The sequence below is a fragment of the Vipera ursinii genome (genome assembly GCF_947247035.1).
Source record: "Vipera ursinii genome assembly, chromosome: 3".
NCBI classification, from domain to species: domain Eukaryota; kingdom Metazoa; phylum Chordata; class Lepidosauria; order Squamata; family Viperidae; genus Vipera; species Vipera ursinii.
Genome location: NC_139516.1, coordinates 199,104,628 through 199,117,573, shown reverse-complemented (window position 1 = coordinate 199,117,573; position 12,946 = coordinate 199,104,628). Strand labels below are relative to the sequence as shown.

The following is a 12,946-nucleotide window of genomic DNA, read 5'->3' as shown; positions in this document are numbered from 1 at the left end:
GTTAATTACTTTCTTATAAGAAAATAAGCTGAGCCAGTGTTTTGATTTTCTCGAGTGTGGTCAATGGTTTCAATTGTCCAACAAATTGCACCTCACATGACCTGGGAGTCATCCTCATATCCTGCGTACTCCAGCACAAAGTAAGCCCACTAAGAACAGGAATCATAATAGCATCCTCAACACACACACCCCTGTCCATTTTCATAGCCACCTACACCTCTCTTTACTTGTTCCATATCAAAATTGTGGTTTTTTTTTCTTTCCTTGAGTTTCTGGTCACTGGTCTCTCCATCCATTTCATCCTGATGCAGGCTGTTTCCCTCCACATAATGGAGAGGTGAGATGCTTTATTATACCTGCCCAGAGCCTTTGGTGGCCCAAAACAAATGTGGTCTAGAATTAGTTACTTTTCTTCTCTTGTGAAAGTAAGTTTTCACAGTGATGGTTATCAAAACAAGGAATGTCTATGGAGACAACCTGCCTCTAGAAGCTGTGAATGCTCCAACCCTGGAAGTTTTTAAGAAGAGACTGGACAGCCATTTGTCTGAAATGTATAGGGTTTCCTGCCTGAGCAGGGGGTTGGACTAGAAGACCTCCAAAATCCCTTCCAACTCTATTTATTCTTATTGTTATCAAGATTCTCAGTCATCCAGGTCATGGTTGTCCCAAAGGTGCTTTTTGAAGAGACAACTGGATTTTTTGTGTGTGTGTTTCCTTGAAGACGTTTTGGTCTCATCCAAGAAGCTTCTTCAGTTCTTCAAGAAAAAACAAAAAAAAATCCAGTTGCCTCTCGAAAAGGACAAAACAAGGAATGTCTCACAAAAGAGGCAAGTTTCCTAATGTTTGTAACTAAAAGGTGGGAGGAAGTGTGGAAGGAAAACTCTGTGTGTGTGTGTGTGTGTGTGTGTGTGTGTGTGAGAGAGAGAGAGAGAGAGAGAGAGAGAGAGAGAGAGAGAGAGAGAGAGAGAGAGAGAGAGAGAGAGAGAGAGAGAGAGAGAGAGAGAGAGAGAGAGAGAGAGAGAGAGAGAGAGAGACTTGTAAGCAGACTCCTCATTGGAAAACTTGTAACATTAAGCCTCCTTTTAATAAATACTCTAACAAGTATTCTTAGATTCTTGGTCTTCGGGTCAACAATTTCCATCCTAAACTGTAAAGTGGTAAGCTGATCCCTCAGTTGTTTTACTAAGTAACCCGCTTAGTGCTTCTATTAAGCCATAGAGCAGAAATTATAACTCTCGTTTTGGTTTTTACAGATGCATTGTGAGAGGTTTATATGCATCTTGAGAATTCTTGGAACGACCCTATTTGAGTATCTCTTCTGCTTGGAATTTCAGCTGCTTATATTGTGGGCTACCAGTTTATCCAAACAGACAACTATTATTTCTCCTTTGGACTCTATGGTGCTATTTTGGCATCCCACCTTATCATCCAAAGCTTATTTGCCTTTCTCGAGCACCGTAAAATGCGCCGATCTCTTGAGACGCCAATCAAGCTGAACAAAACTGTTGCCCTTTGCATTGCTGCCTATCAAGAAGACCCAGACTACTTAAAGAAATGTTTACTTTCCGTGAAGAGGCTCACCTACCCTGGAATTAAGTTGATTATGGTAATCGATGGGAATTCTGAAGATGATGTTTACATGATGGACATTTTTAGTGAAATCATGGGCAGGGATAAATCTGCCACTTACATCTGGAGGAATAACTTTCATCAGAGAGGTCCCAACGAGACTGAAGAGTCCCATAGAGAAAGCATGCAACACGTCACTCAGCTGGTCCTGTCCAACAAGAGTGTCTGCATCATGCAAAAATGGGGTGGAAAAAGAGAAGTCATGTACACAGCCTTCAAAGCACTGGGGAGAAGCGTGGATTATGTACAGGTAGGTCTAAAACATTCTCCTTCAGTGCCAAATAAAACAGGCGTCCCAAGAAAGCCAGTCTTGTATATTTTGAGCTGCTTGCAGCCCAACCCATCCTGCCCCTTATGCAAACAGTGTGCCTCTTTCTCTCTCCATTGGGAAACAGCAGAGCCGTTGAAAAAGCTGGACTTTTGAAATAGTTAAGATGATCAGATGGTACATAATGACAGTGATGAGGGCTCAAATGGGGAGGGTGAAAGCTTGCCATCAAGTTATGTGATGATAATTAATTGATCTAGAAAGAGACCCTGGGGCATCTGATTCCACATAGCCCCAGCAGCTTCCCTGATGAACTTTTTTGGGTAGCAAAAAGGGACACATCTCTACCAGGTGTCTCACAAGCTGTATTATTCCCTGTTCTAGACAGCATGCAATGGACTGTGGTCAGGGAAGCGTTTCTGCCTGTAGTTGCCTGGATTTGATTGCCTTCCATTGCTAAGTTGGCATAGACCTCAACAGAGCCTGGGGCACTGTGAATAAACTCTGGTTTGTTTTAGTGGGTTTTTCATCTAAACCATCTGTTTGTGTTGATAGCCATATTGCAAAGATGATTCCTTGGTTGTTCTTAAAGCTTAAATATTGTCAGACATGGCTGCGTATCACTAACCTCTGCTACATCCAGCAGCTTAGTACAGGTAGTCCTTGACTTACAACCACAATTGAGCCCAAAATTTATGCTGCTAAGTGAGATATTTGTTAAGTGAGTTTTGCCCCATTTTACAACAATTCTTGTCACAGTTGTTAAGTGAATCACTGCAGCTATCAAGTTAGTAACACAGTTAAGTGAATCTGGCTTCCTCGTTGACTTTGCTTTTCAGAAGGTTGCAAAAGATGATCACATCATCCCAGGACACTGCAAACCGTCATAAATATGAACCAGTTGCCAAGCGTCCAAATTTTAATCACATGACGAAGGGCATGCTGCAACGGTTGGAAGGGTGAAAAACAGTCATAAGTCATTTTTTTTCAGGGATGTTGTAACTTTGCATGGTCACTAAATGAATTGTTGTAAGTCAAGGACTACCTGTATTCTATCAGCAGAAAAAGCAGATAGTTGTTATAATATGGGTGCTAAGGTAACATGCAGTGCGAAGTCAGCCAGAGCAGTTTATTAATGATGTTTTATTGCTTAGTGGCTCAGAGGTTAAGACACTGTGGCTTGTTGCCTGGAAAGCTGGCAACCCAAATTCGAGATCTGAGTGCCACATGACAGAGTGAGCTTCCGCCTTTGCCCCAGCTCCTTCCAACCTAGCAGTTCGAAAGCATACAAATATGAATAGGTACCACTTCAGTGGGAAGGTAACAGTGCTCCATGACGTCATGCTGACTTCATGGAAATGTCTTCTGACAATGCTGGCTCAGTGGCCTTGAAACCGAGATGAGTAAAATCCGCAGGGACTCCTATGGTTTAGCATTGTAGGAATTCAACCCCAAATGGTTAACTTATTAAAGCAGGTATGCAGGTATCTTTCTGCATTAAACATTGCACTTGATTCCAAAGTATCATTTGATGTAGTGGGGGCATGTAGTGGAGGTAGGCAGAGCCAAACTAAATTTGATTTCATTTCAATTGCAATGCAGTGGCACTGAATTACAACTCATCAGAGACAATATTATTATTTTCTGGCTGTGGCTTAATAATTTTCCTCTTCAGACTAAATATGGCAATTTAATGTTTGAGGATTCTTGAGGATTGCACCAATATTTAGGGGGACCCGAATGTGGCCATGAGGTCATAAATATTTCACATAATTGTGGTCTGTACGGATGCAGTATTTGGTTTGAGGCTGCCTTCTGCTGGCTGGTCAGTTTAAAGCTAAAAAACTATTAAGAAGAAAGAACAGAATTTTATCATAGGTAGTATACTGTTAACATAGCAAAACTATGCCCAACTATAAGTAGTATGTAGTCAACATAGTGAAAAATATGCCTACCAAACAACCTGCCTACAGGTAATCTTTGACTTACAGTAGACCTGTCTTGGGGTTAATTATGACCTGGATTCAAAGTTCCAACATTTACCCCTTCCCTCAGTCACACAACCAAACTTCCGGCACTTGGTAACATGGCTGCATTCATGGTTGTTTGTTGTATCCCACGGAAATGTGACTGCATTTTATAGCAGTTTTGCTGAAAACCAACACTTATTTCCAATTTTTGGCAAAACTGCACCCATAGCAAACCATCAGTTCTCTTAGCAATCATACTGATCCAATTAACAACTGCTGCAAAAAAAGTTGGACATATGACTGACCCATTTTACGACCATGATAGGCAGATTCAGTTACAATTGTAAGTTGAGGACTACCTGTATAACAACCTGACCTCATTTATAAATTTGGATCCTATTTTTTTAGACTGAAATCACCATCATTAGACATTACATGTAATATTAGGAGTCAACTTTTAAGAAAAATACCCTCAATATTGTTATAGGAGATGGGAGAAAAGAACTTACTTCAAGAACTTAGTATGTCAAGATTCCAGTTTGCTTTTGTAATTACTACTTTGCCTGTAATTACCATTTCTTCTGTTTGCGTAGAAGTGTACTTCTCAATATTTACTGCTGAGAGCACAAGCAGGAGGAAGTCATTATGCTCATTTCTCACTTTTTGGCTTCTCAGAAAACATCTGATTGGCCACTGTGGAAATACAGTGGTTTGAATAGGTCTAGGTCTCAACTTTAGGCTGAGTTAGCAAAGTATTTTTTTTCTGATATTTGATTTCTCTCAGACCTTTGGTCTGCTATCACACGTGGAAGTTCAGATGCACCACAGAGCAACAGAGGATAGTTTATATATTTTATTTATTTGTATTTATTTATACTCCACCTTTTTTATTTTGATATGTAACTGAAGCTGGTGAACATATCTAATACTACTTCCCCTTATTTTCCACACAACAACAATCCTGTGAGGTTGGTTGGTCTGAGAGAGTAACTGGTCCAAAGTCATCCAGTTGGCTTTCATGACTAAGGCAGGACTAGAACTCACAGTCTTCTGGTGATTTGTCCAAAGTCACCTAGCTAGCCTTCAGGCCTAAGGTGGGATTAGAACAGGGCTTTTCAACCTTTTTACCCATTGTACCATTTTTAGGATATGGCAACATCCGAGTACCACCAGTTGCCTAGCAAGGTGTCAGAAACTTGGATGACCAAAAAAAAAAAGGAAAAAAGTGATGAAGTACAGGTAGTCCTCGACTTACAATAGTTCACTTGGTGACTGTTTGAAGTTACAAAGGCAATGAAAAAAGTGCCCCCAAGCCCCAGCCAAGCAAGACACCTGCCTGCCTGCCTGGCGGCGCTCTTCCTCCTGTCTGAGGTTTTCATTGTTGTGAGCATTTCTGTTGAGGATTGGCAGTGGGGATGGGGTGGGGGAGGTGTTTGGTTTTTATTCCCCCCCCCTCTGCTGGGTGGTTGCAGCAGGTTTTGGTCACTTCACATGACCCTGGGACACTGTGACCGTCATAAATATGAATCAGTTGCCAAGCATCTGAATGTAAATCACAAGACCCTGGAGATGCTGCAACATTCCAGATGATCAGCGCTTCTTCTGGGCTCAGCAGAAGCGCCGGGATCAGCGCCGAGCTCCAGCTGGAGCCTGGCGCTGATCCTGGCACTTCTGCTGAGCCCTGACAGCCCTGCAGCTCCAGCCATCTCTTGCTCAGGCTTGTGCGGTGCTGCCACCGGTTCAGTTCATTCCCCTCCCCCGCTGCTACTTTTCTAGGATGGTCGTGTACCACCTGCCAGGTGCCAATGTACCACAGGTGGTACCCGTACCACTGGCTGAAAAGCCCTGGAGTAGAACTCACCCTCTCCTGGTTTCTAGGCTAGTGCCTTAACTACTAGATCAAGCCGGCAGATGAGCTAAACGTGTGATCCAAGATAGGCTATCAAATCTGGCTGATAAAACACCTAAGATTCCAGGCCAATGTTATCTAATATTAAGACTACATTTCTCTCTGTCTTCCTTTAAAAGTTTTTTTTTCTATTGTCTTCTTTTTTTCCCAAGGAAAAAAAAATCATCAAGCTCATTTCTTTTTTTAAAAAAAGATAACAATGATCCCAGCTAGGAACTGAAGGCTTAGTTCATTCTGTGAGCATCTCAGAGGCCCTCTTATGAGAACATATGGTCTTATGTCTCAAAAGAGAATCTCAAAGGTTTGGCAGCGTCTATGAAAATGGAAAGTTTGTAGTCCTATTAAAACTTTTTAAGAAGCAGGGAGGGAAAGCGGGTTGGGTCAGGAAGGTGGGGGGAAGCTTAGAAATACAAACAAGACTAGTCCTTCAGCCAAGATCTTGAGCTTCAGCCTCCACAGCTGCATTACCTCACTCAAGGCAAAAGCTTTGTCTTTAAAGCCTTGGTTGATACTGTTCTCTTAAAAATGAATTAGACCAGGCCAACTCCCCAATTCTAAAGTGCAAGCTTTAGGCAGGGATTATCCGTCAGCTGGGCTATGTCTAGTAGACATCTCCACCCATGCATTACCTCCTAAAAATGAATTGGGTGGTGATGTTGGGGGAAAGCTTATCCCCCAAACTATATTTCACTCATGCAAGTTACTTGTATTAATCACCAGTGTATTTGTATTCTTGATACCCTCTTACATGTCTAGATGGTACAGAGATGTGGACAGATTTTCTGCATTATCTTTTTTTTTTTTTGGTGACCCACAAGAGCTGTGTTAAGATTTTTAATTTAATAGCCGGAAAGATTGGACAATGAGTAAGAACACACAGTTACAACAAACTGGTTGAAGAGAACTGGCCACTGCATGAGGGAATCTGAGCTGTGATTAGTTGCTCAGTGAAAAGGGGGAGTTTCCTTGTTTCCCACCTTTTTCCTCTGTGTGCTTTTACCTCATGATGTTCCTGCTGTGTTGATTTACCTGATGTTATTCTTGTTTGCCCGACTATTTAGTTTCCTGTGTATATAGTTATAAAATATATTTATTTATATAAAACTACAAGTCCATGACAGGGTCTCTGACTCCATTTGAACGCTAGCTATAAATTTCCCTGATAAGCTGGCCCTATTGCTGGGCAAAATGAGGTGGTCACTGCCAGCAGCAAGTGCTATGGGGCAGCAAAAGAGACAGAATGGGTACTCATCATCCTGAAAGTCATGGACCCGTTGTTAGTGTCCAGGAAAAACACAGTTGCTCATCTAGATGACTCTTCTGCAAGGGATGGGGAGGAGAGCAGCAAAATTAGTGGGATTTTCAGCTGGTCACACTCAGCAACCTAGCCATGGGAAGCACGATTATTGGGTTAGCCCAGGGGTCGGCAACCTTGGCTCTTTTATGACTCGCGGACTTCAACTCCCAGAATTCCCGAGCCAGCTATGCTGGCTCGGGAATTCTGGGAGTTGAAGTCCGCGAGTCATAAAAGAGCCAAGGTTGCCGACCCCTGGGTTAGCCAGAGAGGACAGGTACTAGAAATCCAGAAGAAAGTGGGTTGAAGCAAAACATTGAGTTGCGTTATGGCCACATGTGACCATTAATAAATACAGAAATGGTGGCAGAATTCTAGACGTCATTCAAGCCCCTTTGTAATGCAGAAATCCAAATTAAAGCAGCCCAGAGAGATGGCAGCTAAACATCCGGGAGAAGGATGGACATCCATCTTTCTTAGCCATTACCTCCAATTTTAAACTGCTCTTACTACTAAATTTGGCAAGAACTCCATAATTTAGAATTCAGATATAATTTCAATTTTATTTTATTATTTTACACATGTGATGTTTTCTCCCCATGAGTCACTAGGTTTCGTCTAACTTTAATGATTTGATCATGATGAATCACAGGCATTGAGGCCCTATTAGGAAAGTAGAAGCAGTGTTTGCTTGGCTTGAAAACATTATATTCTCTCATTTTTTTTCAAAATCTGAAAATTTTGGACACCTTCATTTGTGTATTGAAAGTTTATCCAATGTTCTTCCAAAGGAAGAAGGCTGATTTTAATAACTGATTTTAATTTTAAATATAATTTTACTGACTTAATTAGCATGTCCAATATTGTGCATATTCTTTTAATTATCTTAAATTGCCTTAAGTTGCATTCAGTTCCTGAATGGATTCTCTCAAAATATTGAAGGTCTGGCTCGCTCTGAAAATAAGAATATTTTTCTCCCTTTTCTTTATTCTGCCTTGATCTTTGAAATATCCCCTTTTTTATGAAATTCCTCCTTTATAAATTTGAACACCAATGGAGTCTGTTGAGTATGCTGGAAGCAGCACATGAAGTAGATAATTGTCAGGAATGCCTCAAATCTATAGAAGAGATAAGGTATTGTTAAGGGGTGCAAGAAAATTCTTGAGCTTGAAACAGGCCCTCTGATGTTCAACCAAAATGCTCAAGATAACCCTTCTTGAATCTGAAACAACTGTTTTGGTTTTAAGCTTAGAATAGACTGTTTTGAACTCAAAACTTTAAATTCAAAAGTGTTTTGTGCATTTTTAGGGCTGGACATAGAAGAGATAATGCCATTTACACTATACTGATATGCGCATAGATCCTCCAGAAAACCATGGACTAAAGTCAAAATTGCAACAGTACATAGAATGTGTTCACAAATCTGCTTGCTTACTGAATTAACCCATTCTCTCAGTTTACACAGTACTGTAAACCATAAACCAGCCAGAGAAGTTGAGTTTACATAGCACTTTAACACACACATACCTCCAGCAAGATTAAAAATAAACCAAATTTCACATAGCCACTAAATCTTTTTTTAAAACCAAGTGATGCAAAGTGTGCTGTATATACAACACAAATACTAGTTGTATTCACAACAACCATGCTCAAAAGAGCTATCTATTTCACATTTTAGGAAGACTAAAAATATAACCCCTTCCCAATCCATTGAAAACATGAGCATATAATCAGGAAATAAAATAACATGCACTCTAAACATAAGAGTGAAACAGACTTTTATTAATGTTTAGAAGTGTGGAGCCCCATGAATTGTGAGTTCAAAGAGAGCTGGATGGTGGCATCCAAGGTATATATTTCACATGAATAGCTAAACCTTCTGTGAGCAAAAAGGGCTATCATATTTCTTCCCAGATCCTCTGCCAATTTTTTTTTTGAAGCATCTGTAAGCTCACTCATCATTCATTTCCCCTTAGGACAGTGGGAAACATTTGAACTGGGGCACCAAATTCAATCTTTTTTCTCTCTCTCTCGAGCAAGATCAGGAACAGTGCAAAGCACCCACCAACTTGTGTTTCTTTACCCTGTTCTGTATAAGTTATAAGATAAAATAAGATAAGACAAGACAAGATAAGATAACCTTTGTTCACCAAAGAAAGAAAAAAAAATCACTGTGGAGAAGAACCACTACATACATAGAAAGACCAGCACATGGATTAGGGAACAAACGAAAGTTATACAATATCATCAAGAGAGTAAAAGAAATGAAATAGAAATGGGATGGTCACATAGCAAGGGGAACTGATGGCAGGTGGTCCAAGGCAGTCATAGAATGGATCCCACTTGGTAAAAAGCATCCATGAAAGAGACCTAAAACAAAATGGGTCGACAATATCAGCAAGTATTGCGGGCCCAATTGGCAAAACAAAGCTTAGGACTATATTGGGTGAAAAACATGCAGAAGAGGCCTTCATCCTGCAGTAGATGGACAATGGCTAAAATGGTGAGGATGGTGATGAGACCTTGACATACAGCCATCCGTTTAGTGACCATTCAAAGTTACAATGGCGCTTGCGACTATTTTTCATACTTACAAGCATTGCAGCATCCCCATGGTCATGTGATCAAAATTCAGATGCTTGGCAACTGGTTCATATTAAAGACTTGCAGTGTCTCAGGTCGTGTGAACACCTTTTGTGTCCTTCTGATAAGCAAAGTCAATGGGAAAGAATAATAACAGAATAATAGAGTAACAGAGTTGGAAGGGACCTTGGAGGTCTTCTAGTCCAACCCTCTGTTCAAGCAGGAAACCCTATACCATTTCAGACAAATTGTTGTCCAGTCTCTTCTTAAAAGCCTCCAGTGTTGGAGCACCCACAACTTCTGGAGGCAGGTTGTTCCACTGGTTAATTGTTCTAACTGTCAGGAAATTCCCTCTTAGTTCCAGGTTGCTTCTCTCCTTGATTAGTTTCCATCCATTGCTTCTTGTCCTGCCCACTATCATCACAACTACAGTGATTCACTTAATAATGGTGGCAAAAAAATGGGGCAAAACTCACTTAACACTCTTAGCAACTAAAATATTGGTCTCAGTTGTGACCATAAGTTGAGGAATATCTGTAATGAATTATAGCTCATTGAAAAGATATGCCTGCTACTTTGTGTTTAACACTGCTTGCAAAGAACAAGCAATATAATTTCCTTTGGGTGGTTTTTTAGAGATCCAAATTAAGTGCAAAAAAACCAACTGAACTTTCAGGGGGATGGGATAGCAGACTATATCTCCATATAAGGCAAGCATCCTGCCGAAATTTGTTTCTTCAAATTTACCATCAATTTCACAAGTCTCTTTGGCCAATATTTTAAAGGCACTGTGGTACATTTTACATTGTGGTACACCTATTCTGCATTTCCAATTCATTGCTAAACAATTGCTCAGTATTGGATTTAAGCATTATGAGATTTCTCAGGAAAGCCAGTGAGAAGATATCATCAACAGGCAAGCATTATTATTTAACTATGTAATTGCTTATAGTTCTACTTTTCAACAAACCTACCCTGGTCTCTTTCTTAATTGTTTTATGCTTTTTTTCTTTTATGGACAGGTATGCGATTCAGACACGATGCTCGATCCAGCATCTTCGGTGGAAATGGTGAAGGTTTTAGAAGAAGATCCGATGGTTGGTGGTGTTGGAGGAGATGTACAGGTGAATATAGTAATTGTTCTGACTTTAATACGGCATTTTTGTTTTTTGGTGCTTTCATGTACGTCTTGACTCTTCACGGCTGCTTCGACAAGTCTCTGCAGTTTACCTGGCAAGATTTCAGAACTGGTTTGTCCAGGTCTCTTTCCTATGTCAGAGAGACTGGCCCAATGAGCCCCTAGCTAGTTTTGTGAGATTAGAACTAGTGGGCAGGCTCCATTATGATCATAAACCAAGAACTACCTGTCCATCAGAAAAGATGACATAGAAATCTGTCGAATGCATATTAAATATGAAGACAGTGGTTATTGGTCTGATGAATTACTGAAGATTGGATTTGAACTCTCAGTCAGAATAATGACAAAAAGTAAAGCAAAGAAATCTATCCAAACTAAAATATTGGGTCTTTGAAACTCTTAGCTTAATTTACTACTAGGGCAGCAAAAGCAATAACAATTTTTGGGACATCCTAAGATCTTGAGAAATATTATTGTACAGAGGTTATTCTTATGCATATAAGAGCTGGTGAATGTAAACAATAAATGGGGAACCTTCCATAGTACAATATTTAAAAAAAACATTGACAGCTTTATGTCAAGGCTATCCTTGTTGTCTTTATCTCAGGAACTAATTTTTAACCTTCTCTTGCAGATTTTGAACAAGTACGATTCATGGATCTCCTTTCTCAGCAGTGTCAGGTACTGGATGGCATTTAATATTGAAAGAGCATGCCAGTCCTACTTTGGCTGTGTACAGTGTATCAGTGGACCCTTAGGGATGTACAGGAACTCCTTACTCCATGAATTCGTGGAAGATTGGTATAATCAAGAATTCATGGGATCCCAGTGTAGCTTTGGAGACGATCGACATCTCACCAACAGAGTCCTGAGCCTGGGCTATGCGACAAAGTACACCGCTCGATCAAAGTGCCTTACGGAAACACCTATTGAATATCTCAGATGGTTGAACCAGCAGACCCGTTGGAGTAAGTCCTATTTCCGTGAATGGCTGTACAATGCCATGTGGTTCCACAAGCATCACTTGTGGATGACCTACGAGGCAGTCATCACAGGGTTCTTTCCGTTTTTTCTCATTGCCACTGTTATACAACTTTTTTACCGGGGAAAACTGTGGAACATCCTTCTCTTCTTGTTGACTGTTCAACTTGTTGGCCTCATCAAGTCTTCCTTTGCGAGCTGCCTTAGAGGGAACATCGTTATGGTGTTTATGTCCCTTTACTCAGTGTTGTACATGTCAAGTTTACTTCCAGCCAAGATGTTTGCAATAGCCACCATAAACAAGGCAGGATGGGGCACATCCGGCAGAAAAACTATTGTGGTCAATTTCATAGGACTCATTCCCGTGTCTGTTTGGTTTACAATCCTTCTAGGCGGGGTTATTTTCACAATATACAAGGAATCTAGAAAGCCATTTTCTGAATCAAAACAGACAGTGCTGATCATTGGCACAATACTTTACGCCTGCTACTGGGTAATGCTTTTGACTTTATATTTGGCTCTTATCACTAAATGTGGCCGGCGGAAGAAGGAACAACAATACGATATGGTGCTTGATGTGTGATTTCACCAGCATGGACATTTTATTGTTGTTGTTGTTTCATTTTTTGCTGCCCTTAGCAAAGTTTTTTTTTCCCCCAAGGGACATGAAAACAAACCTTTTCAGAGTTGGTGGCACTGAATTTGACATCGCTAAGGGGAGAGGATTACTGCTGCTTGGACTTGAACATTAACGAAGCATGCCAAAGCAAAAGAAAAAAACAACACAAAAAATAAAGTAAAAATGTGATTGTGCCTTTTTTTTGGTAGGGGGAGGAGGAGAAAAATCATGGATTCAACCCATTCCTGTGGGTGGTCTCTGAAAATGCACTTTCTTCTATCATGCGTATGTCTGAAAGTGTTAATGTCCTATATACCTCATTAGTCACCCTGATATGGACAGACACAGAAGAAAGGGAATTTTGGAGACACAGGCAAAGGATTTGATGACCCTTGCAACCATAATTTATAAACGTCTTTGCATTGTTCTGTGATTTTTTTAGAATGATGTTACGTGTTTGTGTGTGTGTGTGTGTGTGTGTGTGTGTGAAACTGCCAAATGCAATTCCAAAGTCATTTTTTTCTAAGAGTGGATGACCCAGTTGTATTTTTATAT

The 12,946-nt window shown here is 40.4% G+C and overlaps 1 protein-coding gene across 1 annotated transcript; it reads left to right on the top strand.

Moving 5' to 3' along the window:
- Positions 1-1,253: 1,253 nt before the first annotated feature.
- HAS2 (hyaluronan synthase 2) lies at positions 1,254-12,355 on the top strand (the record flags this gene model as incomplete). The annotated part of the gene is given in 4 exon segments (XM_083360405.1): positions 1,254-1,304; positions 1,310-1,879; positions 10,676-10,777; positions 11,426-12,355. Coding segments are annotated over 4 exon segments (1,653 nt in total).
- Positions 12,356-12,946: the final 591 nt, after the last annotated feature.